Source organism: Macaca thibetana, chromosome 1, assembly GCF_024542745.1.
Source record: "Macaca thibetana thibetana isolate TM-01 chromosome 1, ASM2454274v1, whole genome shotgun sequence".
Classification (NCBI taxonomy): Eukaryota; Metazoa; Chordata; class Mammalia; order Primates; family Cercopithecidae; genus Macaca; species Macaca thibetana.
Window position 1 is genome coordinate 69,411,010 of NC_065578.1, and position 25,649 is coordinate 69,436,658.

Below are 25,649 nucleotides of genomic sequence, written 5' to 3' on the forward strand. Positions count from 1 at the left end.
GTTTTTTGGGGGGGAGGTAATTTTTGTTAGTGTCATCATTATATTTTAGAGACAGGATCTCACTCTCTTCCCCAAGCTGGAGTGCAATGGAACAATCATAGCACTCACTGCAGCCTCCAACTCAGGCTCAAACAATCCTCCCACCTCAGCCTTCCAAGTAGCTAGGACTACAGGCGCATGCCACCATGCTCATCTAATTCTTTTATTTTTTGTAGAGATGAGGTCTCACTATGTTGCCCCAGGCTGATCTTGAATTCCTTGACCCTCCTGCCTCTCAATTTCCCAGAGTGCTGGGATTACAGGCATGAGCTACTATCATTATTAAAGCATAAGATGCTGAAAAGAGGCCACAGAGTAAATAGTTAAGGGAAAGGTTTAGAAAGCCTTTTGTATGCTGTGCTAAAAACTTTACCTATACTGTATCTTCTGGGCTATGGGAAGTCATTAAACGTTTTGAGTGATGTAAGATCTGTTTGGGAAAAAATGACTCTTGGTAATGACACTAGGATTTAGAGTGTGAGGGTAGTTGTTGTTGTTGTTTATGGACAGGGTCTCACAATATTGTCCAGGCTAGAGTGCAGTGGCTATTCACAAGTGCGATCATAGGGTACTACAGCCTTAAACTCCTGGACTCAAGTGATCCTCCTGCCTCAGCCTCTGGAGTAGCAAGAGTGAGATGTAAAGTAAAAACTCCGGGAAACCAATTAGAAGGTTACTGCCATGATAACAGCAATGGTGAATTTTTACTGTGTACTTTTTATGTACCAGGCACTTTATTTCATTTTATCTCATTTAAACCGTAATAGGTCCTGTTATTACTCCTGCATAATAAATGAGAAATTAGGGCACAGAGTGATTAACCATCTCAATGTTATGTGAGCAAAGATAGGAAGATAAGAAGCATGACCCTGTAACGAACTGCCAATAGTTCAGAATTACAGTGGTTTGCCTATCAAAGTTTCAGTGACAAGTGATGAAACTGAAGGCTACATACAGCCACACAGGGAAAGACCTTCTATATTATAGTAACAGGGATTCCTTTTTTATATATAAGCTACAAATACCATGAGTTTCTCCCATTTATATTTTTCCCTCCTATGAAATACTGTTTATTCACTCATTTAAAATCATTTTATGTACCAGGTAAGTGTTAGGTTCTGGTTACACAACAATAGCCTAAGCAGTTCTAATCCATATCATCACAGACCTAAGAGTCAGAATCCATGTGCTCTCTTAAAGTTTAACAGACTAAACCACCTGAGTCTAGTCAATAAGTACACTCCAGCACACCACTTATGATTTGAGAATACTCATTCACTTACTTATTGCTTTCACAATATTTAATAAGACTCTACTACGTACCAAGCACTATTTTCAGTGATAGAAATACAACAAAGCACAAAACAAAGCTCACTAACTTCATGGTATTAACCTTTTGGTTGGAGGGCAGAGAAGACAAAAAACATAAATGATATAAATTCTGATAGTGATAAATACTGTTAAAAAATTAAACAGGTAAGAGAACGGAGTGTTAGCATGATAGGTATGCAAGTTTAGAGAAAAATGTTTCAGGCTTCGGGGAAACAAATATATATATATATATATATATATATATATATATATATATGCACAACTGTAGTTTGAAAATGCATATGTTCCCATTGATCAAAAACTCTTTTAGGTGGAGTAGGGATTCTATGTCATATGTCCTTTCATTCATTCAGCAAGCATTTGCTTGCCTAATCTACTTTATACATGTCACAATAAGAATGCAATCATTAGAAGGAAAATGGAAGCTTTTAATCAGTCTTAAAACCTAAATATAAACGAAGAAAAACATTACAGGAAGAATGCTGTATTTCTCCATCTCTCCACTCCCCTCCTTCTCCCTCTTACATACACACGACAATCAGAAGAGCATCTGACCATTCATTCATGATATCCAGATTTGTGCTTGTTGGTCTTTAACTGGTTTCTCAAGATGTCCCCACATTGAAACACTCTGTGTGGCATCTATCCTGATCTTCAACTCAGAAAATATACTCATTATTCCTTGTCATTAGGACTCTGCACAGTTGCATACAGAAGAGCGTCTCGGCAGGGAACAGTGCAGTTTCACAAAGGGGCCGATAAAATACATAATTTTGGCTTTGGTAATTGCCCTTGAAGATTAAAATAAGAGGAGGAAAATAAAAGCCAAAGAAACAAAAGATTTGCCCGTGATGTGATAGCTAGTTTCGTCACATATTATGTTGCTCATCCCACAGACTGTGGGAATCCCAGAAAGCGCCCCGTTTAAATTTAGATCGTATTTTTAGCAGGGTCCCTTTAACAGAGATTCCGGGAACCTGGGAAGGAACTGAACTGGGCTGACCAAACCGGTCGAAATGAGCACAGGGATTAGATTAGAGCACAGAAATTCTGGCTAGCAATCTGAGAAAGCGGCCAAAGCCAGCCCAGAGAAAAGGGAGGTTTCCTGGGCCAAAGGCTTTCTGACAGGAGACACAATAGGATGATACCTCTGGGTCTTACCTTCACTGAGGTTTCTACCCGACAGGTTTAACTGGCCGCTCTTCCTCGCTGCCTTCAATAGCCCTTGGGGTACCGAGGTACCGCAGTCTCTTCCAGCGGCTTTGAAACCAGCGCGGGGATCCTGCCCCGCTATCCGCTTCAGGCGCGACATGTTGAAAGTCCTAAGTCCAGAAGCTGCAGCCCCGCCCGTGACGCTTAAAGGTGGCGCCGCTGGGATGCCACGCCCCTTTCGTGAGCGCGCGCTCTATGAGCCTGGCTCGCGGACTCGCGCTGGGCCTTCACTCTCTGCGGCGCAGTCCAGATGTCGTCAGCACCAGCGCCTGGCCCGGAGGACAGAGAAGCCCTTTCCGTTGCCGGTGCCGGCCTAGCGTCCTGGAATTACTTCGCTCAAGTAAGTGCGTTTGACGGGCTTAAGAGGGGTTTTTGGGTTTATTGTTTAAACTGTTACTGCGACTCCACCCTTCTCCTCCGTGCTTCCACCGTGGCGAGGGTGTCGGGAAAGATAACCCTCTCTTCTCCCCTCTCCTAGTCTGAACGTGGGCCTGAACTAAAACTTGAGATCTGGGCGCGGTCGGCAGCCTTTCTGGACCCCAGCCTATGTTTGTCGCTTGTGGTGGTGGCGCCAGACCTCCGGCGTACGGAGAAAAACAAATTTTCTGTTCTTAGGACCTGTACTCTGACACCATTCTTGTTGTATTGAGGGTACATAGCCCACCCAGCAAAGGAGGTAATGTGAAGTGGAAGAACTGGCAACATAGAAGACAAAAACAAAAATCCTTAAAATGTAATAAATGTTCTCTGTATCAGACAGTTTAGGGAAACAGGTAGTGGTACAAGCTTTAGTGAAGCTCAGACAACTTGGATTTTTGAGCCCCAAAAAACAAGTTCAAATCTCAGCTGCTTCACTTTAGAAACTGTGTTAACTTTAGGCAGTTTACTCAACCGCTTTTAAAGCTCATTCCTCTTTTTCATTACTTTGGGGATAATTCCTACCGCATAAGGTTTTTGAAATAAGTGAAGATAAAAATTTGAATCTTGAGTTCATGGTAAGTCCGGAATAATAGCAAATGAAAATTTTGTTCAATAAGTCGGTGTTTCCTAGGAAATTAAAGTTTTCATCTGAAATGTACAACTTATTGATTCATTCAACAAGTAATTATTAAGATTCATCCTGCCTAGTATGTACTATCCTGGGTGCTAGACTTTTCTTTTGCCTGAAATGATTTTGTTTTAAAAGCATATGCCAGGGAATACCATTCTAACCCCCAACAAGTCTACTGAGGATTGGTAGAATAGTTGAAAGGTAGGGTGAAGTCCCTTTGACAAATTCTTCATCACGCACTTTTACCTGAGTCCAGGTTATTGCTACCTGTAAAATTCGGTTTTTAACTCTACCCTTTTTGTTCTTAGTTCTGTAGAGTCCTTTACAGTAATATCGAACAAGAGAAAGTTACCAATAGTTGTTACCCTGCAAAAAAAGCAAAGAGTGGATTTTTGTCTTGAATTTTTTTTTCTTTTTTTTTTTTGGAGACAGTCTCGTTCTGTCGCCTAAGCTGAATTGCAGTGGCGTGATCCCGGCTCACCGCAACCTCCGCCTCCCGGGTTCAAGTGATTCTCCTGCCGCATTCTCTCCAGCACAGGGATTATAACCGCGCACCACCACGCATGGCTAATTTTTGTATTTTTTAGTAGAGGCGGAGTTTTGCCATGTTGGTCAGGCTGGTCTCGAACTCCCGGCCTCAAGCGATCCGCCGACTTCGGCCTCCCAAAGTGCTGGGATTACAGGTGTCAGCCACCGTACCCAGACTGAGTTTTAAAGGAAAACGACCATAGCAGCTTTTGCAAGGTTATTAATGAGGTCCCTGGTCAACTTGCCTTCACAGTAATGGTAATAGCTGCCTTATTGGGCCCATACCAAGCTCAGTGCTAATAATACCTCTCTTTGCTATTTCTTATTTAACACAGTGACTAATTTTGCAGATGAGAAGATTGAGGCTAAAAGGGGTAAAGAAACTTACCCAACCTCACAAGTTTCTCTGAATAGCACAACCAGGAATTTTAACCTAGATCTGTTTCCAAAACCTTTCTTTTTAATCACCGTGACTTGCCTAGTGGCTTTTCATAATTCCCAACTTGCTTTTTTTTTTAATCCTGCAATCATTGTAAGAGACACTTCAGTTGTTTTTAAGAAGATTTATTTATTAAAGAACCACCTTTTTCTCTTTTGTAGGAAGTAACAACCTACCTTTGGGGAAGTAACAACCCACCTTTGGAGAATTGAATTGCTCGAGTACAAAATTTTACAGTCACCACGCCTCCCCCTACAATAGATTCTTCTTTGGTTCTTTTTTTTTTTTTTTAAGAGACCAGGTCTCACTCTGTCACCCATGATGAAGTACCATGGTGTGATCACAGCTCACTGCAATCTCGAAATCCTGGGCTCAAGCGGTCCTCCCACGTCAGATTCCTGAGTAGCCATCACACCACCATGCCCAGCTAATTGTTTTTATTTTTTGTAGAAACGAGTGTGTGTTGCCAAGGTTGGTCTTGAACTCCTGGCTTCAAGCTATCCTTCCATCTAGGGCCTTCCAGAGCACTGGGATTACAGGCATGAGCTGCCTCAAGCAATCCTTCCATCTAGGGCCTTCCAAAGCACTGGGATTATAGGCATGAGCCACCACACCCTGCCTAGTTCAATTTATTAAAAAATAACAGCAAGGTATAATTTTTTAATTTGTTGTTCTTGAAGTTAAATATTTCATTATTGACATTTAATGATACTGTATTAAAACATTGTTTCATCTTGTATAAGGAAAGTATATTCTGTTAAATGGCAAAGAGTAATTCTGAAAAAAAAAATCCCGGTCGCCATATGCTTGTGGTAAACTCCAATAGATATAAACTGACATATGTAAGAATGTACTAGTTACTGTAATACAATGTGTAGTGTGTAGTGTGTGTGTGTGTGTGTGTGTGTGTGTGTGTGAGAGAGAGAGAGAGAGAGAGAGATGGAGTCTCGCTCTGTCACCCAGACTGGAGTGCAATGGCTCAGTCTTGGTCACTGCAACCTCCACCTCCCAGCTTCAAGTGATTTCTCCTGTCTTACCCTCCCAAGAAGCTGGTATTACAAGTATGCGCCACCACACCCAGCTAATATTTTTGTATTTTTTTAGTAGAGGCAGGGTTTCACCATGTTGGCCAGACTGGTCTCAAACTCCTGGCCTCATGTGATCCACCTGCCTCGGCCTCCCAAATTGCTGGGATTACAGGTGTGAGCCACCGCACCCAGCCTGCTGTATTGTATTTATGTAGTAAGTGCAGATTGAGCAAGCTACAGTGAAAATTATTACCTCATGCAATAGAGAAAATAACATGTTTTGTCTCAAATTGATGGAAACTGAAAGCTAATCAACTTCAATTGAGCTTCTTTATGAAAAAGTAGTTATAAATACTTATGTGAGAATTAGCTCCATTTCAATTGTTTTAAGGAGAATACATTGAAAGCAAAAATTCTAACTCTTTTTCAACACTGGCATTTAAGTCAAAGTATTTGTTTTTTTAGAAAAATTGACTTTATATACATTACTAAAATAATATGAAATGAATGTCTCCTGTGTCAAGGCTGCAGACTACTGCACAGCTACCTTTTGTAATGGAATTGTCTAGCTAGTATTTATTATATTCATTTTATTTATGTGATGAAAGCCTTCCCTCTTCAAGCTTCTTTGCTAAATGCAAAAAGAAAGTGAAGAAACCAAATTTATGTTAAGCCTAAAAATCACATTGGCCAAAGGATACTGTTTTGTTTCATAACAGACAGTAAGACTGTTATCAAAGTATAGCGCAGCTTGTCTCTACCATTAAAATGTATAAAGACATAGATAAAAGGTACAATTGATGGGATGGATTATTGAAGTCTGAAATTATAGTAAGAGTAAATTGAGTTAATTTGTGCAGATTTGCAAGCACATTTGTTTATAAAATGGAGTCAAGTAAGAGCAAAGTGTATTTGTTTTGCAGACATTCCAGGAAGTTTCTTTTTGTGTAAAGTAACAAATTTAGCCTATTTCGAATTGTATTATGTTATCTTTCAGAATATTGCCTTATCTATGGGGGCTGCTATCTTACGGTAAAAGTTATTTATTGAGAGAACATTTTAGCTTTCTTTAAAAATTTAGACTTGCAATTTCACATTTGTTTTCCCTTCAGGCCTATCATTGCCAACTTTAAAAGTAGCTAGGAGAGGATATTATTTTTTTGTTTTTCCTTTTGTTCTGAGACAGAGTCTCACTCTGTTGCCCAGGCTTACTGCAGCTTTGACCTCCCTGACTCAAGGGATCCTCGCACCTCAGCCTCACAACTAGCTGGGACTACAGGCACCTCACTTTTTTTTTTTTTTTTTTTTTTTTTTTTTTTTTTTTTGGTAGAGATGAAGTTTTGCCATATTGCCCAGGCTGTTCTCAAACTCCTGGGTTCAAGCAGCCCACCTGCCTTGGCCTCCCAAAGTGTTGGAATTACAGGCATGAGCCATGATGCCTGGCCAAGAAGACATTCTTTTCTTTTCAGTGAAGGCAGTACATATTTTGCATTTTATTGATAGTTTCAGATGTGGCTTTGAAATTTGTATTATGTTGTTATTGGAGTCGTATATGGTCATTTTTTCTAATGGAGAAAGTGCATTGTCTTTGGAATAATGCATTTGTATATTCTTTGTTTTCTCTGCTTCTCTTATATACTTTTGAATCGTGAAACAGCTTGCTCTAGGAGATTTAATATTTGATTCTAGTATTTTCTGTCTCCCCCGCCCTTTTTTTATTTCCCAAGACAGAGTTTCACTTTGTCACCCAGGCTGGAGTGCAGAGCTTACTGCAGCCTCAAACTCATGGGTTCAGGTGATCCTCCTGCCTCAACCTCCACCCCATGCCCCCCAGTAGCTGCAGCTGTAGGCTCATGCCACCACATCCAGCTAATTTTTTAATGTTTTATAGAGACAGGATCTCCCCATATTGCCCAGACTGGTCTCAACTCCCAGGCTCAAGGAATCCTCCCACCTCAACCTTCCAAAGTGCTGGGATTGGCCAGGTATGGTGGCTCATGCCTGTAATTCCAGCACTTTGGGAGGCAAAAGCAGGCAGATCCCATGAGTTCAGGAGTTCAAGACCAGCCTGGCAACATCTTGAAACTCTGTCTCTACAAAAAATACAAAAATTAATTGGGCGTGGTGTGGCATGACCTGTGATCCCAGCTACTCGGGAGGCTGAGGTAGGAGGATGGCTTGACCCCAAAAGGTAGAGGTTACAGTGAGCTAAAATTGCTCCACTGTACTCCAGCCTGGGCCACAGAGCGAGACCCTGTGGGGCTGAAATTACAGGTATGAGCCACCACACCCAGCTCTCTATTTTCAACACAAAAAAATTTTAATCCCCAGATTTAGGAAAAAATTTTTTTCCTCTTATATGAGGGCTTTTTTAAAATGTTAGTTTTATTTACTTGAACGTGGAAGAACTAGTAAAAAAAAATTATCAAAAATGCTTTTAATTTGGGGGTTTTCCAGTTTATTTCATTATATTATAAAAAGAAACTGAAACAAGGGTGGTGGTAAACCAATCCTGCTTATGTCATTTTCAAAAAAGCACTATAATACTGAGATTTGTTTATTGGTTGTTCTAAAATCAGCTGGAAGTGTTTCCTATTATTCACAGTGATTATTACTCCTAACCTTTAAAAGCTAGTGCAGTATTCTTGCTCTGTTTTCCAACATTAATGTGTTCTCTGACTTAAAGTCTCAGATTTTGTATTAATTGTATGGATTTTATGGGTTTTTTTTTTTTTTTTTTTTTTTTGGCTTTAAACTAGTAAAGTAATACAGAAGTAAAGTTAGGGCATCAAACACTATCTTTATGTTAACACATACACTACTGAGTAAGTCTGTTTTAAAAACAATTTCAATGAAAATCCACTATTTTAAAATTTGACTTTTTATCCACCCCCTCCCCACCCACAATTTTGTTCAATTGGATTCTGCTTGCAATTTCATTTACTTTAAAAAGGGAGATACAGTAAATGTTTATAATTGGCAAATACTGTTTATATAGCAAAGCTTGCCTACAGTTTTAATAAGACACAATATGGTCCCTGAGACTTTATCCTTAAACATCAACTTAAGGAGAAAAATCTGAATAATTTGGTAGTTTGTTAACAATCACAATCAATAGATTGTTAATTTAAAATTTGATACTTAGATTTCTAGACCACATATTTATACTCACAATTTGGTAAGTGCTAGTTTAGCTTTCAGAATACCTTCAAGACTGCTCACAATTTTTTTTTTCTACTTGAGATTGGTTTTTTTCCATCGTTTGCAATATCACAGTTACATATGCTTAAATATTTTAAAGGTATGCATCATTGGAGTGTTGAAATACTAGTGGACATTTAAAGACTTGGTACCTATGATGAAAATCTGTGAACCCAGCCATCATCATTCTAGAGGTACATGTTTTTCACTCAACACTAAATTTATCAGCCATCAATACAACTTTATGGCCATCTCAGAGGTGCTGACATTTTTGCTTTTCTTTTTAACTCATTTCCTGGAAATATTACATCTCTACCATCTCATCCCTCCCCTAAAATAATTACTTAATCAATATCTCCAAGTGCTTTAGACTTCAGCCTGAGCTAATTGTGGCTTGAAACTAACAACAGTTTATTGTTTCAAGTGCCTGGGGTGGCAATTGGGGGAAAGAAACATGACCCTTAAAAACTACTTACTGTACTTTATTTTTAGGAACTAAAATTGTTTAATTTTAGTAAAATTGTGAGTAGTATTTTACTTTTTAAAAATTTATGCTTTGGTTATTTGATAGTTTTTTTGTTCTGACCCATGTCACGGTACTTTTAATTAATATTTATTTATTTTTGAGATGCGGTCTCACTCTGTCACCAAGGCTGGAGTGCAGTGATGAGATCTTGACTCACTGCAACCTCCACCTCCTGGGTTCAAGCGATTCTCTTCCCTCAGCCTCCCAAGTAGCTGGGATTATAGGCACACACCACCACACCCAGCTAATTTTTGTATTTTTAGTAGAGTAATTTTGTATTTTTGGGGTTTTGCCAGGCTGGTCTCGAATTCCTGACCTCAGATGATCCACCCACCTTGGCCTCCCAAAGCATTGGGATTACAGGTGTGAGCCATTATGCCTGATTTTAATTTAATATTAATCAAAGATAGGTGCAATTGTTTTGTGTCTTTTTATATTGGTGTCATGTTTGCATTGCAGTAGCCTATTTAAAGAGAAGGGGCATCTAATAATGGTATAATTCTTATCTTTACTATAACTTAACTGTTTATAGGGTATGTTCTTATCAATTTAATTTTGACAATAATGCTGTAAAGTAAGACAAGTATTACTGTTGTTAGTCATCAATTGAAAAGATGAGAAAAGCCAAGTGTGGTGGCTCATGCCTGTAATCCCCCAGCACTTTGGGATGCCCCGGTGGGAGTTCAAGACCATCCTGGGCAACATAGGGAGACCCTGTTTGAACAAAAGTTTAAAATATTAGCTGGGTGTGGTAGTGTGAGCCTATAGTCCCAGCTACTGGAGGGGTGGGGGTAAGGGGCTGAGGCAGGAGAATCACTTGAACCCATGAGTTTGAGGCTGCTGTGAGCTCTGCACTTCAGCCTAGGTGACAGAACAAGACCCTGTCTCAAAAAAAAAAAAATTGAAAAGATGAGGAAATTGGAGAGTTGGAAACTGACTTTCCTATAATGACATGTAACATTTGTTCGGTGCCTATGTGTTGGGCACTCTGCTGAGTGCTTTGTATTCATATTTTTAATCTTAGAACTTCAAATGGCATCATTATCCCCATTTTTCACATAAAGGACACATTAGCTCATGTGGTTAATTAGAGGAAGTATTTATTACAGTAGATGAGAACACACATAGGGGAGTAGAATTAGGGAGTAGAATAGAAGCCGCTTATGTTTTTTACAGTCATATAGTTTGAGTATTTAGCATTAAACTTATTGCTTTATAATTTTTAACATGCCACAAAAAAACCTATGTTAAAATATGAAATCTAAACAAGAAACTGTTCTCACTATGTAAACTAACTCTCCTGAGTTATATCTTTCATGTGAGTTTAAATTTTTCTGGATTTATTATGAGAAGACATAGTAGGAGACAGTACAACATAGTGGAAATACAGGCTTTGGCGTGAGATGTAGTACCTGGTTTGGTTTTTTTAATCCCTCCTCTACTATTACCTGCTTTATATGTTAGACAAGTTGCTTAACTTTTCTAAGCCTTAGTTTATTTATAGAATAGTCATTATAATAGTAATTTATTCTAAGCATTTGTATTAGTATTCTCACTATCCTCATAACAACCCCAATGAGGTGGGCATTATTATTACCCTCTTAGTTTAAATAAGGAAATTGAAGCACCAAGTAATGAGCTGAAGTTCACACAATTATCTTAATTGGTAGAGCCCCTTCAGGTTGACTCTAGGGCCTGCATTATTAATCACTCCAGCACCTTTTAAGTGTTATGAGGATTGAAGGTCGTTTTAAAAGCATTCAGTTAACGTAATTCAGCCTTATTAATGAAATGTACTGATTTGAGTACACTTTCATTTTTTTTCCAGTTTTAAGTAAGTCTTTAAAAATAATTTTCCTTCATGAAGAGAAAGTTAATTTTACTGCATGGGGGAAAAAACATAAAAGGTCAAATGGTGCATGTGTTTAATTCCTTGATTACGAAAAACTAATATTAAAATGCATGAAACTATTAGAGGTAAAGATACATATAACTCTACTGGATATTTTCTTGCATTGAAATTTTTTTTATTTTTTAAGAGTGTGAAGCATTCCTTCCAATGGCTTTTTGTCAGTTAAGACTCCAAAAGAATCTTTTATAACATAGAAGATAGTATTGAGTAATCAGTGTCTGGAGCTTCCCAGCCAAATGTTTCTTTTGAGCCAATTAAGTAAAAAAGCCAAGCAAATCTGTACAAATAAACTGATTCTGATTTTCCAAGCAATACATGTGCACTATAGGTGAGAATACTATGCATACGATGCAAGCAACAGTATCTTAATTCTCTGACTACTACTTTTTCCCTCTATGTTAATCATAAAACAAAGCTATGAAAAATGGTCACAGATAGATTTTTACCTATAATTTTAGGGTGTTCACAGACCCTGCTCAGTCAATTTAAAAACATACATACAAAATCCTTGCTATTGGAAGACAATATATATTAAACGATATGAAAGAAGTATTTGAAAATAAACATAGGTAGACTTTTTTTCTGTCCTGGTATGTGTGTCCATGTGTTCTTTTGTCTGTCAGTCAGTCCCCTAGTGCTAACTCATCCTTATCCTCTTCCCTTCATTTAGATGAAGAAGAAATGGGAGCATGGGATTTACAATTTGATTTTTAAATACATCTGCAGATAATTTTTTTTTTTTTTTTTTTTGAGGCAGAGTCTTGCCCTGTTGCCTAGGCTGGAATGCAATGGCACAATCTCAGCTTACTGCAGCCTCCGCCTCCTGGGTTCAAGTGATTCTCCTGCCTCAGCCTCCGAATAGCTGAGACTACAGTTGCACACCACCATGCCCAGCTAATTTTTGTATTTTTAGTAGAGGCGGGGTTTTGTCATTTTGGCCACGCTAGTCACTCCTGGCCTGAAGTGATCCGCTCACCTTGGGCTCCCAGAGTGCTGGGATTATAGGCATGAGCCACCGTTCCTGGCCTGCAGATAAGTTTTTTAAAACTTATGGATTTGTAATCAGCAATTTATTTCCTAGGTTTTTCTTATTGCTGTCTATAGCCAAAGGGAAAAAAAATTATAGCCAAATACTTTGAGAGTTTGCTCAATCAAATTTCCCTCTAAATGAAACAAATACATTACCATCTTCATTCACAAAGCCTTTACTGCATGCATTCCCTTAATATACTTTAGTGATAAGCCATCTGCCTTACAAGAGTTGAGCAGATTGTATGAGGCATTTGTAAAGTTTCTAGCACATAGGTGATGGTAGATTTTTGTTTAATGCTGGACTTGTTCCAGTATAATATTGTTAGGTATTAGAAACCCAAAGACTGATAAATTGACTTTTCTAGCCTCAAAAAATGTATTTGTTTGGGGTGGAGGGAAGAGCTGTTTAACAACTAATTTCATAAAAGTCCTGTTGCTTGTGTCGATTTGCAAAATTGTGTTAATTGGAAGGACTCCACCGTCTTTTCCATTAGTGTGAACAAAAGTGGTAACAAAAAGTGATTTGATTTATCCAACTGGAAACAGGGTGTCCGGTGGGTAGGGGGATTATGCATACCTGTGTCTGCTCTTTTTTTTTTTTTCTTTTGAGACGGAATTTCGCTCTTGTTGCCCCAGGCTGGAGTGCAGTGGCACAATCTTGGGTCACCACAACCTCCACCTCCCAGGTTCAAGCAGTTCTGCCTCCTCAGCCTCCCAAGTAGCTGGGATTACAGGCATGCGCCACCACGCCTGGCTGATTTTGTATTTTTAGTAGAGACGGGGTTTCTCCATGTTGGTCAGTCTCGTCTCAAACTCAACCTCGGCCTCCCAAAGTGATGAGATTACAGGCGTGAGCCACCACGCGTGGCCTGTCTGCTCTCTTTTATCTAAAAGACCTTCCGTCTGAATACAAAGATCTTTTTAGAAGCTTGAGATGGGAAAGAACTAAAGCTTGTTCATTAGGACTAAGAGGATTAGTATTGTTTTAAGAATGTGTACAAAGACTCATTGTCTAATATTGTTTGACATGCTTTCCTGCCAATATCAAGCACCAGTTAATTTTTTTTTTTTCAGTGTGGCAGTAGTGGTTCCCTACCTGTCCTACCTGTGAATCTTCAAAGTATTTTGGGGAACCTGTAAGTTATTTCCTGTGTTTCAAAAGCCTATCAGAAATCATGCACTTTTCCATAATGTAACTTTATAGGCCAAATGATAGGTTATTTAACTTTATTTTTTCTTTTGAGATAGGGTCTCACTCTGTCACCCAGACTGGAGTACAGTGTCATGATCTCAGCTTACTGCATCTTTGACCTCCCAGGCTCAGGTGATCCTCCACTTCAGCCTCCCAAGTAATTGGGACCACAGGTGCACACCACTACACCCAGCTAACTTTTTTGTATTTTTTGTAGAGATGGGGTTTCTCTGCGTTCCCAGGCTGGTCTCAAACAACTGGGCTCAAGCAATCCACCCACCTCTGCCTCCCAAAGTGCTGGGATTACAGGCATGAGCCACCATACCTAGCTGCATTAACTCATAATAAAATTGATGATAATGATCGTTTATAGGTAACTAGAAGCTTTCCCTTACTTATGTTCAAAGATGAGCTAATTGAACCTTCTGTGTGCATACTTCCTTCACTTCGCTTTCCACATGACAAGATTTCTAAGTCTGTCTTTGAAATATAAACTGGAAAGCATTCACTTCACAAAGAGTGGTCTTCTTTTCTTGAAAGCTTCAAACTTGTTCGTATCCTTAGGGTCTTTCTAATTTGTTATTTCCTCTGTCTGGAATACTCTTCCTCCAGAAATTCAAATGGCTTGTTTCTTCCTTTTAGTAAGGTCTCAGCAGATAACATTTTTTCCGCCATCGCCTGTCCTATTTCATGTCATCACAACACATCACTCCTTTCATCTTTGTGGGGTTTTTTTGTGTGTTTTTTGTTTGTTTCTGGTTTTTTTTTTTTTTTTTTTTTTGGAGATGGAGTTTTGCTCTTGTTGCCCAGGCTGGAGTGCACTGGCGCGATCTCAGCTCACTGCAACCTCTGCCTCCCAGGTTCAAGCAATTCTCCTGCCATAGCCTCCCAAGTAGCTGGGATTACAGGCATGCGCCACCATGGCCCACTAATTTTGTATTTTTAGTAGAGACAGGGTTTCTCCATGTTGATCAAGTTGGTCTCGAACTCCCGACCTCAGGTGATCCTCCTGCCTCGGCCTGCCAAAGTGCTTGGATTACAGGCGTGAGCCACCGCACCTGGCTGTGTTTTTATATTGAAAGTTTGCCATGCTAGACCTGAAGTTTTATGATATCAGGGACATTCACTTCCTTTTCCCTACTCTATTTCCAGCAGCTAGGAAAATCCTTGGAATACAGTTAGGTACATAATATTTGAAGAAATTTGTGAGTTTTTTGACTGCCTCTTAATAATGTTGTAGATACAGTGAATAAAACAGGCATGAATCCTGTCTCCAGATTCTATATTTTCTATAGTCCTGTTTAATTGTGAGCCTAAATAAATCTGAAGTGATTTAAAACTCATAAATTGGTTATATTTATTTGCTTTAATGTATTTGTCATTTGTCTTTAGGTATATGTCTTATTCCTATATAAAACAGACATTAATGTAATTATTTAATCTATTAGACCTACAAGAATCTTCAAAATTATGATTCAGCTCTTAATTTGACTGACAAACTGACATAGATTTTTAGAAATTAAGTGAAATTTCCTCAAATCACATGCTTAAAGACAGGGCTGGTTGTTTTTTGTTTGCTTGCTTGTTGTTTTGTGTGTGGGGTTTTTTTTTTTTTTTTTGAGACAGAGTCTCGCTCTGTCGCCCAGGCTGGAGTGCAGTGGCGCAATCTCGGCTCTCTGCAAGCTCTGCCTCCTGGGTTCACGCCATTCTCCTGCCTCAGCCTCCCAGGTAGCTGGGACTACAGGCACCTGCCACCACACCCAACTAATTTTGGTTTTGTATTTTTAGTAGAGATGGGGTTTCACCACGTTAGCCAGGATGGTCTCAATCTCCTGACCTCGTGATCTGCCCACCTCAGCCTCCCAAAGTGCTGGGCATGAGCCACTGCGCCTGGCCAGCAGGGCTGGTATTTTAAGCCAGCCTTCTAACTTTAAATTCAGTAATTTTTTTTTTTTTTGGTAGCTGCTAAATGATTTGAAAATAAAATATTTTAAAATCCTCCTCATTTGAATGAACTTTTTGCCACCTAGTTTCTCTGTAGCAAAGTGTCATCTATTTGTTCAGTAAGTTATTGTACATAAATTGGCTTCTGGTGGTTTAAAGGATTTTATTACAACTACCTTTTTCTTTGGTTTGAATTTGTAATTTTAATTATGAAATGTGTCCAACATACAGAAAAATGTAGAGTCATATAAAAGATTTATGTGTACCCATCACAGAGAATAAATAAGTGTTAACATTTAAGGAAAAAAAGAAAAAGGCATGAACCCTGACCTTCTGTTATTTGTCCTTTTATCATCAAATATTTTAGCATGCGTGGCATATAGTAGGCACTCACAATAAATGTTAAACTATTTAAGAATCTGTAACTGGCAGTTACATATGTCTGATTCAGAATGAGAAAATGAATTACCATTCTTCGTATTCACAGATATTTATGAGTGACATGCAGTTAGTTGTACAATCAGCCTCCATACCATGTGTTCCACATACTTGGGTTTAGCCAACCCCTATCAAAAATATTCAAAAAATAAAAAATAATGACATTAAAAATAAAAGTTTTTAGAAATGCAGTATAACAGCTATTTACATAACATTTACATTGTATTCAGTATTAAAGGTTGAGTATCCCTAATCCAAAAAACCAAAATCCAAAATGCTCAAAAATCTGAAACTTTATGAGCACTGACGTGACACAAAGTAAATGCTTATTGGAGCATTTCAGATTTTAAATGTTAGGATTAGGGATGCTAAATCAGTAAATATAATGCAGATATTCCAAAATGTTTTTTAAAAATCCAAAACACTTATGGTCCCAAGCATTTTAGATAAGGGTTACTCAAGAGTATGAGAGTATGTGCTTACATTATGTGCAAATACAGTCATACCAGTCCTGAGGTGAGTATTCATGGGGAATTGATAACAGGACCCAGAGGATACCAAAATACACAGATGCTCAAATTCTTTATGTAAAATAGTATAGTGTGTGTATATAATCTGTGCACATCCTCTCAAATATTTTAAATCATCTCTATACTAATAATTATACAGTGTAAGAGCTGTGTAAATAGTTGTTAGACAAGAAATAAAAAGTCTGTACATGTTTAGACCATCAATTTTTTCCCAAATATTTTCAGTCCCAGGTTGGTTGAATCCACATACATGGAGCCCATGGATACAGATCAAATGCACTGTTACACAATACCATTTTATATAGGGGATTTGAGCACCCTCTGGTTCTGGTATTTGTGGGAGGGTCCTGGAACCAATCCTCCACAGATACTGAGGGACAACTATATGCTTTTCTTTAAAATTCTGAAAAGTCTTGGCTCTAGCTAATGCTAGTTGGTTTCTATGAAGGCCATAATTTGTAATTTTGCTGAGGCTCACATTCAATCCATCCATCCATTTTCTGTATAAGCACTAGTGAAAGTCAGCCAGTTGGCTCTACATCCAAATCTCAATAACCTTGTGCTCTAATCTCTCACATTGCATCTTGACTGCACTGTGCCAAGAAGTATTCACTAATGTAAGGCTTCAAGTTGTTTTTACCTCTAAAACCTCTAAAAGTTTTACCTCTAAAAACATTCAAGGTCAAGTAAATTATTTAGTGAACTGTCTTAAATGACATTGTCATTAAGGTATGTTTGTGCATGTGTCCAGCACATGTATTGGGACTGACTGTGTGACAGACATTGTGCCAGGTTCTGGACTGACCCAGGAAGCTCACAACTTTGAGTGATACATGTCAGTAATAAATATATGTATCTTCTGTTACTTAGCAGAAAAGAGGAAGCCTTAACAGCTTGCAGAAGTCGTAGCAGTGAGGGAAGGAATGCTCTACAGAAGATGACAGATGAATGATGTTATTAATACCTGGTATATAGGCACAGAGATATTATGGTTTTTGTCATGTTTGGGGCACTACAAGTCACTGGACTACACGCTGGATGCAGTTGAGAGAATAGTTCAGATGAGGTTGAAAACTAAGGCAAGGATTTTTTTAATAGTCAAAAGCTTCAAAATTATTTTAAGCAAGAATATGTATGTGAAACAAGTTTTTCTTGAGAAATTGCAGTATTTTCTTTAGAAATATATAGTTGAATATATTTAAGTACTGTAAACTGTGTTTCCAAAAAGTCAGCTATTGTGAAATTGACTGGGCACAGTGGCTCACGCGCCTGTAATCCCAGCACTTTGGGAGGCCAAGGCGGGTGGATCTGCAGAGGTCAGGAGTTGGAGACCAGCCTGGCCAACATGGTGAAACCCCATGTCTACTAAAAATGCAAAACTTAGCCGGGCGTCATGGCAGGCGCCTGTAATCCCAGCTACTCACGAGGCCGAGGTAGGAGAATGGCTTCAACACAGGAAGCGGAGGTCGCAGTGAGCCAAGATGGTGCCACTGCACCGCAGCCTCGGCGACAGGGCGACCAGAAAAAGAAAAGTCACTCAAAAAAAGTCATTCATTATGAATAAATGTACGAAACGCTTATTAGTAAGTGTAATATTAAAATGTATCCTTTCTAAAAGTTTGTGACAAAACAAATTGGTTACAGATTTAATGTTACCGAAATTCATGATACATTTAAGATTCCGGGACATTTTATAGTGGTGGTGGTGGGGTGGCATCTTAGCTTGGGTTTAAATATCATTAGTAATTGGATAGATCTGTAGATGATTATCAGTATATGAAGACATATCGTGCGCAGCATTTAGTAAGAATAGTTGCTGAAGTGACTTTTTGCAGGGGGATGAATGTTTTTTTAAAAACAAAAGTTTATACGTGCCTCTTCTCTCTTCCAAAGAAAAAGAAAAAAACGAGAGACGAAGGTGGATAACGCCTTTCTCTGGACCGCGGTGCCTCACATTTCTCGGGCTGCGGGCGAGGATTGCTGGGCCTGCGCAGGGTAGAGGCGACGCTGACGCGCCCTGCGCCGCAAGGCATTGTGGGAGCTCGGGCCCGCTAGTGCTGTAGTTGGAGGCAAGGGGGGTGGCCGTTTGTTTTCTCGTGGTCTCGAGCTCGCGCGCTCTCTTCCCCTCCCCCGCGGCGTGCAGCGGGGCGGAGAAACGGCGGCGGCGGCGGCAACGGCAGCAGAAGCAGAGGCTGTAGCATCGGACACCCTCCTCTCTCCCGCGAACCGGTTCCTCTTCCCCCTCCTTCTCACTGTTTGTTGTGTGTTTGATGTGTTAAAGCAGGAGCGAGAACCCGAGCAGCGCCATGAGCAACACTACCGTCGTCCCCAGCACTGCAGGTCCGGGCCCCAGCGGCGGGCCCGGTGGCGGAGGTGGTGGCGGCGGAGGCGGCGGCACCGAGGTAATCCAGGTGACTAATGTCTCCCCGAGCGCTAGCTCTGAGCAGATGCGGACTCTCTTCGGTTTCCTAGGCAAGATCGACGAACTGCGCCTCTTCCCGCCGGAGTGAGTATCGTCCACCATCACTGTTCCTGCTAACGCCGCCTCAGCCTAGGCCTAACACAACAATTTCCTTAGGCCTCTGTCGCTGCTTCCCCGGGCCAGGCTGCTTGAGTGGCTGGTGGCTGTTGCATTTACTTAAGATGGTTGTGTTCCAGGCCTGCAAAAAAATGTAGAGAGGCAGGGCCAGGGCATTTTGGGATTAGGCAACTCTGACTCTTATTCTCGGGAATTTTTTTTTTTCTGCCTTAAATTGTGCCAACGTGGTCGTTTGGCTTTGCGGGCTTAACACAAGACTAACTGCACTCTGTACGCGTATATAGGTTAAATCCCCTTTTTAAAAAACTGAGTGTTTTTTCTTTGCGTTCTTGGAAGAAAGAAAACAAAATTATTCATGCCTGTGTTAATTTAGTGTTGAACTTTGTAGGTTGTTGGTCATTTACTGCTCTTCCTGTTATGTGGTTCTGGCCCAGCAATATAATTCAAAGATCTTATTCTTTTTGACAGACGCTTACTTTAGTGAGCCTGATTACTTAATTTTTATAATGTCAAAAAACGGGTTATATCTGAAACCAGAGATTTTCCTTTGTTTGAATAACACACAGATTTGTGATATTTCACAGTTGTTCTTGAGAAGAATTTTTATAAATGTTGAAATGTGAATTAGAGTGTATGACTTTTTATCCTTTCGTTTCACTTTTATTTTGAAAATTATTTCTATCGCAAGAATATTAAATAAATGGATTAATTGTAAAGAAAAAATAGTTAAGCTATGAAGTAAGATAAGGTGTACTTTTAAAACAGACAATTGGAATAAAAATAATAGTCTTCTGCTTTTTGGAAGACTTATTGGCGGAGAAGTGACAATTCAAATGTCATTGTCAGTAAACACCATATATTGAGAATTTTATGATGTCACTTAAATACTAAACAGGAAATTGGAGTTCTCTAAGAATCTACTGTTACGGTACAGGTAATCATTAACTTTCTGCTCAATAAAATAATTGACAAAAGTTTATCATATTGAGATATTTGTTAAGTATTAACATATTTCATCACTTTCCACTTAAAATACTTTCAAAGATTGTTGGTGTTTTCAAATTGGTATGTTGCTAATTTTTAGGGAAATGTACATGTGGGGAGAGGATTTACTTAGTATAGCATGCCATGGAGTTCTGGGAACAAACACATATGTTTTTATTCCTGTTATTTTGATAGATACTTGATTTGGTAATGAAGGACAAATAGCTTTCATAATATGAACATACAAAAATAGATGCTGTTGTTCAGTTTTCTCAAGACTTACTGTTTTAAGCTTGTAAAATTAACAGTAAAATAGCAGAAAATACTGATACATTGGATGATTTTAATCGTTTTATTAGTGGGATATTTGAAGTATTCAATTTATGACAATTCTTTCCAATCCTACAAGAATTTTATTATAGTTGCTTACTTTTAAATGCTGTTTATTCTCTGAAGGCAGTTTTATGATGCATTTAGAAAAAAGATGAGAGAGATGTAGGCATTATACTGGTTCATCTTTTACCTAATGCATGACCAGTATCTTAGAGGAAGTTGTGATGGACCAGAGTCTTTCTGTTTTGTAATCAAACGAGTAGTTCCTTCATAACCAGGACAGCTAGTGTGTGCTTGAGAATTTCTCCCTAAACTATATGATCTGGATACTCTGCATTAAAAGGACTCCTTTCCCCGTATTGAGAGAAAGAGAGATAAATTGACACATTTTTACTCTGACTTATCTTTCCACATGCAAGATCATTTTGTCTTTTAAAATGTAGGAGGTTACAATAAGTTAAATGTTACTAGTGGCATTCTACATTTGATCAGTAATGTAGATGGCTACTTTTATTTACTTGATGTTGCATTTTGGTTTTTTTAACTGTAAGTTTCAATAAACTAATCTGACTTGCACAAGTTGCATATACTTTGTTGGTAGTTTCTATCAACTTAGTAGAGCTTTCAACAGTAAACTTGCCAGGCATAATGTGCTGTGGATTCCCAGTGGTCCACAGGGTTCACCATTCCAAAAATATTTACTCGTAACATTGAATGGCTCAGATTACATAAAATTCTGTCTGTTGTGAACAGGTCACCTGATTGTAACTAGTATCGATACACAGTTGGCCTTCTTCATCTCTGGGTTCCACATCCATGGATTCAGCCCACTGTGAATTGAAAATAGGAGAGAGCGTCTGTACTGAACATGTACAGACTTTTTTCTTGTCACTCCCTAAACAGTACAAGTATTTACATTGTATTAGATATTATAAGTAATCAAGAGATTTGAAGTATACAAGAGGATGTGCACAGGTAATACGCCATGATTTTATTTTTCCTCCACATCTTCCCCCTCCCTACATCATTTTATATAAGAGACTTGAGCATCTGGAATTTGTTATCTGCAGGGAGTCCTGAAACCATGGATACTGAGGGAAAACTGTGATTTCCCCCAAGAAGGCGGTGACATGCACCTGTAACTCTTTTTCCCCTAGACATATCTGTGACATGCTTAACTACTTTTGTTTTTCCAATGTCACTTTAATCAGAGAAACCTTCCCAGACCACCCTGTGTAAAATAAAGCACCTCTGCTGCTGCTTTATTCTACTTAACACTACTTTTTTTCTGTAACACCTGTCACCAGTTGACAGGTTAAGTTTAACAACTTCTCTCCTGTAGAATATTGAGGTGCTTTAAAATACATATATGACTGAACCTCACCCACACCTACTGAAACTCTTCATTTTGGTTCTGAATGCCTATTTTGGGGAAATATTTCCAGGATTATGACAGTCATTTCAGTGACAACCTGCTCAAGGTGATTTCCTGCATTGTCATTGTTAAATCCATCTATTCCTTCTTTTAAACCAGAATTTCTGGCCTATAATTTCACTGAGAAATAAAGATACTATCTTTACAATAGGGGATATTCTAACCCTCTCTACAGCATGATGGCTCTGCAGCTATTTGAAAGCATCTGTCAGTGTACCCCACATATACTCTTGTTAAACTGTTTTGATTCTGGTTGTTTCTGAAATGTGTATTGGAAATGCAGCATTGTTTGAATGTCTATTGTGAGTTACTTGCTTTCTAAATTTATCTTAATCCTTACAAACCCAGAGGAAAAAATGTTTTTGACCCTGTTTTACAAGTTCGTGAACTGAAATTTACATAGATATTTTTTGTATGCCCAGGCCATACTGCCAGTGTCAGAACTAGACCTCGAACCCAAGTTGTGACTCTCCTTTACCACTTGATCAGGAGTTTGTTGATTTAGCCAAGTAACTTGTAAGATCTTCACATGCTTTCTTTTAGTGGGATTGCCCAGCAAAGTGCTTATCAGGTATCAGGTAGTGATCCCAGTGAAGTATGTCACAGCTATGCAGTAACTTAAGGCTGCTGTAATACCGAGATAAATTGAAGTTCATTAGTAACTTTTCAGTGACCCAAAATGGATACTTTAATGGTCATATAAGTATAAATTAGTATATTAGGTAAGGGAAAGAGTTTAGTGCATCTTTAAAGAAAAAATGGTTTTAATAAATGTACCATTTTACTGTATATTTCTTTATGTAGTGAGGAGGGGGCACATGAGGTCAACAGTCAAGTTTTCAGGTTAATGTCCTCTTTGTCACACACCTCCTTTTTTGGGTTTTGGAGATACTTTCATTTATGAGCTCAAAATTCTCCACTTAGCACACTATTAAGGTGGAAGTTGAAAGGCTGATATCAGTGGCCTAAACCTGAAATTCTGGTATGTTAGTAGGCATGAATACCATGTTAAGAATCTGGGCCTTCACATAAAAAAGATTCTCTACAGACCTTAGGTGAACAACAGAAATCTCGGTTTTCTGTATATAGCCTAGAAGATTCTGAAATAGCCCTCAGAGGACACGTAAGAACTGTTAAAAACTGTACAGCCAGTCATGGAGGACAGAAGTGGCATGCAGGACTCACTTTACCTATCTTGTTCCTCATTTCTCCTTACTTTATATTAATTTTTAAGAGATACAGAGTAAAATACATGTCATATTTGGAAGCAGTACTTCCACAGAATTTTAGAGCACAAAAATTAATTTCAGGCATCAGTCCTCTATCTTATATTATCTTACTAAGATAAATTTTATTAGGAGGCTGAGGCAGGTGGATCACATGAGGTCAGGAGTTCAAGACTAGCCTGACTAAATGATGAAACCATGTCTCTGCTAAAAATACAAAAATTAGCCAGATGTGGTGGCGCATTCGTGTAATCCCAGCTACTCGGGAGGCTGAGGCAGGAGAATTACTTGAACCTGGGAGGCGGAGGTTGCGGTGAGCCGAGATTGTGCCATTGCACTCCAGCCTGGGCTACAAGAGTGAAACTCCATCTCAAAAAAAAAAAAAAAGACAAATTTTAATTAAGAATGTAATTCTGGGCCCAGATACTAACAAAAACTTGTTTTAAATCCATCTAAAGGAGGCCATTTGAAGTGGAGAGAGATGAAATTATATTTTCCTTTCTGAATTACTATCTTATTCATAGTATTCAAATTCATATTTAGTCTGTACCGTACCATCTCTTAACAGGTTTTGAGATAGCCAAAATAATTGGAGCATTCCTATGATATTAATGGGTAGGAAAAAAAATATGAGGCCCTTTAAGGTTGCCAAGTATAAAGAATACAATTTGAGCACGGGGGCAGTATTTTTTTTTCCTAAGGAACTGTTCATTAAAAATACCATATTTGGAGTCATTTCTTTTCATAAGATAACAATAAAAAGTGTTACAGAATTGGTAGAGGCTAGTTTTTAAGAAGTGTTAAGTGCCCGCTATTTCCCAACACTATCGTGTTGGGTGTTAAGATTAGAGATGATAGCATTAAAAGAGCTTTGTAATTTAGTGATGGAAACATGGATGTCAGCAAAGAAATGTGAAGTGCCATAGCCTACTAAACCTGCTAAAGTACTTGACAGTGAGGCACACCTGCAGCCTCATCTATTTTGGAAGCTGGAGTGGGAGGCTGGTCAACATAGTAAGACCCCTCCTATTTCTTTAAGGAGAAATTGCTAAAACATTCTTTTTACTACTGCAGGTGCAACATTGTTAAATTTTATACCAGCAGTGTTTCACATCTAAAAACCACTGTATTCTTTAAGAAACATTCAACAGTGAGCCTATATAACAAGGTAGCTTAACTTGCTTGTGGATACCCTGTTAATTTTGCTTTGATCTTGGGTTAGGGTCTGTGCTTAGCCTGGGAGATCCTTGTAGGGAAACTTGTATCAGAAGTTGTAATGGGTTTGAGTTCTCAGGCCATGTATAGCATCATGTTAAAAATTGTGGGGTTTTTTGTTAGGCCTAAAATAAATTATTTTTCAACAATGAATCTGAAATTCTTAGTATAACCAAATCTGATGCAATTACAATTTTATGTACACATGAGTATGTTTCATTTGTTAGAAACTGAAGCCTCATTCAGATAGTGTTAAAATAGGATTTTCCTTTTCATTAATGAGTCCTTTGATGTGTTATATTAACGTTACAATGAAGTAGTTTTGCACCTCAGGTGCATAAAATTGTCAGAGAGAATTAAAGGAGAAAGAGCTCAAACTTCATCAGAGATCGTGATTTAATTGATGTGGATCGAAGAGTGTGAATTACCCCCAACTCCCCCCCCCCCCGCCCATGACTCTAATACACATTAGAGTGTATTAACTAGGGATGGTGTGTTTATTTCTGCCTTAGGGCACTAGCTTTCCAAATAACTTTTGGTATGGGCTTGAGTCATCCCTGCATTCTTGCACAGAGTTTCAAGGCAGAAATTTGAACTACCCTGTAACTTAACAGTTGAAAAAAACCCTGCTTCCTGTGTTACCTATCTTACCTACACTGCCATAGCTTGCCGTTTAGCACTTGTCTTTCTTTACCTAAGGAAGTAATTTGCTGAGGGAACTGGCCCTTTTGCTTATTGAAACTTTACAAGGTAGCACTAGTGGAGCATAGTACTACTTCCATGTGTACCTAAATTTTTTCTTTTATCTGAAAGTGCTCCAAGCCAGAAATCCTTGATTATTTATAGTGCATAAGAGTTCTTATATGCTGTGGGTGAAAGAGCGCAGGGCATGGGACCTGTTTATTATGCAGTTCAAGAAAACTCATTGATTGTTGAGTACATGTTCTTTCTCCTGATATTCTTTTGTCCCTGACGTAAAAATTGTTCATCTTTCTTACTCTGAGAAAGCCATAAGGAAGTTTCTAAACCCAAACTACTGTTACCTGTATCTAAAAATAGCTGGTATTAGTATTATGAAAGAAACTGCTGACAATTTTGTGGTCCCCTCAGTCTCTGAGACTTTAGTACCAAACTGTTTTTAACCTGATACCCTGTAAATATAAGTTGTGATTATAAGTTTTTATCTGAACTGCAATTCACTACATTATTTCAATGAAGAGTATATTATTGAGAGTGTTTTCTTTTGAATTTAACTACATTAGTATACAGTTAGGTTTTTTTTTTTATCTTTTACTTTTGAAATGTGTTGGTTTTTGAATTAGCATTTGTTTTAACTGATACTCTGTTTCTCTTTTATGTTGTTTATTTTTTAGTGATTCACCTTTGCCAGTCTCATCTCGTGTCTGCTTTGTTAAGTTCCATGATCCAGACTCAGCAGTTGTGGCACAGCATCTGACAAATACTGTATTCGTTGACAGAGCTTTGATAGTCGTACCATATGCAGAAGGTTTGT

The 25,649-nt window shown here is 38.6% G+C and overlaps 2 protein-coding genes across 10 annotated transcripts in view; one reads left to right on the plus strand and one right to left on the minus strand.

Moving 5' to 3' along the window:
* SRSF11 (serine and arginine rich splicing factor 11) overlaps positions 1-25,649 on the plus strand; it is a 763,374-nt gene that overhangs the window by 714,294 nt on the left and 23,431 nt on the right. For 4 of the 9 annotated variants that reach the window (XM_050804665.1, XM_050804695.1, XM_050804702.1 and 1 more), the window contains exons 1-2: positions 18,434-18,910; positions 25,510-25,643. In XM_050804665.1, coding sequence (XP_050660622.1) covers positions 18,711-18,910; positions 25,510-25,643 — 334 coding nt within the window. In that variant the 5' untranslated portion in view covers positions 18,434-18,710. Of the gene's footprint in view, positions 1-2,824; positions 2,924-18,433; positions 18,911-25,509; positions 25,644-25,649 lie in introns of those variants that run through there. The other 5 variants (XM_050804684.1, XM_050804713.1, XM_050804721.1 and 2 more) reach the window with 3 other exon arrangements.
* The window catches only part of LRRC40 (leucine rich repeat containing 40), a 370,991-nt gene that overhangs the window by 60,972 nt on the left and 284,370 nt on the right, over positions 1-25,649 (minus strand). Inside the window, exon 2 of the mRNA XM_050804592.1 lies at positions 2,533-2,710. Within this exon, the coding sequence (XP_050660549.1) occupies positions 2,533-2,683 (151 nt within the window). The 5' untranslated portion in view covers positions 2,684-2,710. The remainder of the gene's footprint in view (positions 1-2,532; positions 2,711-25,649) is intronic.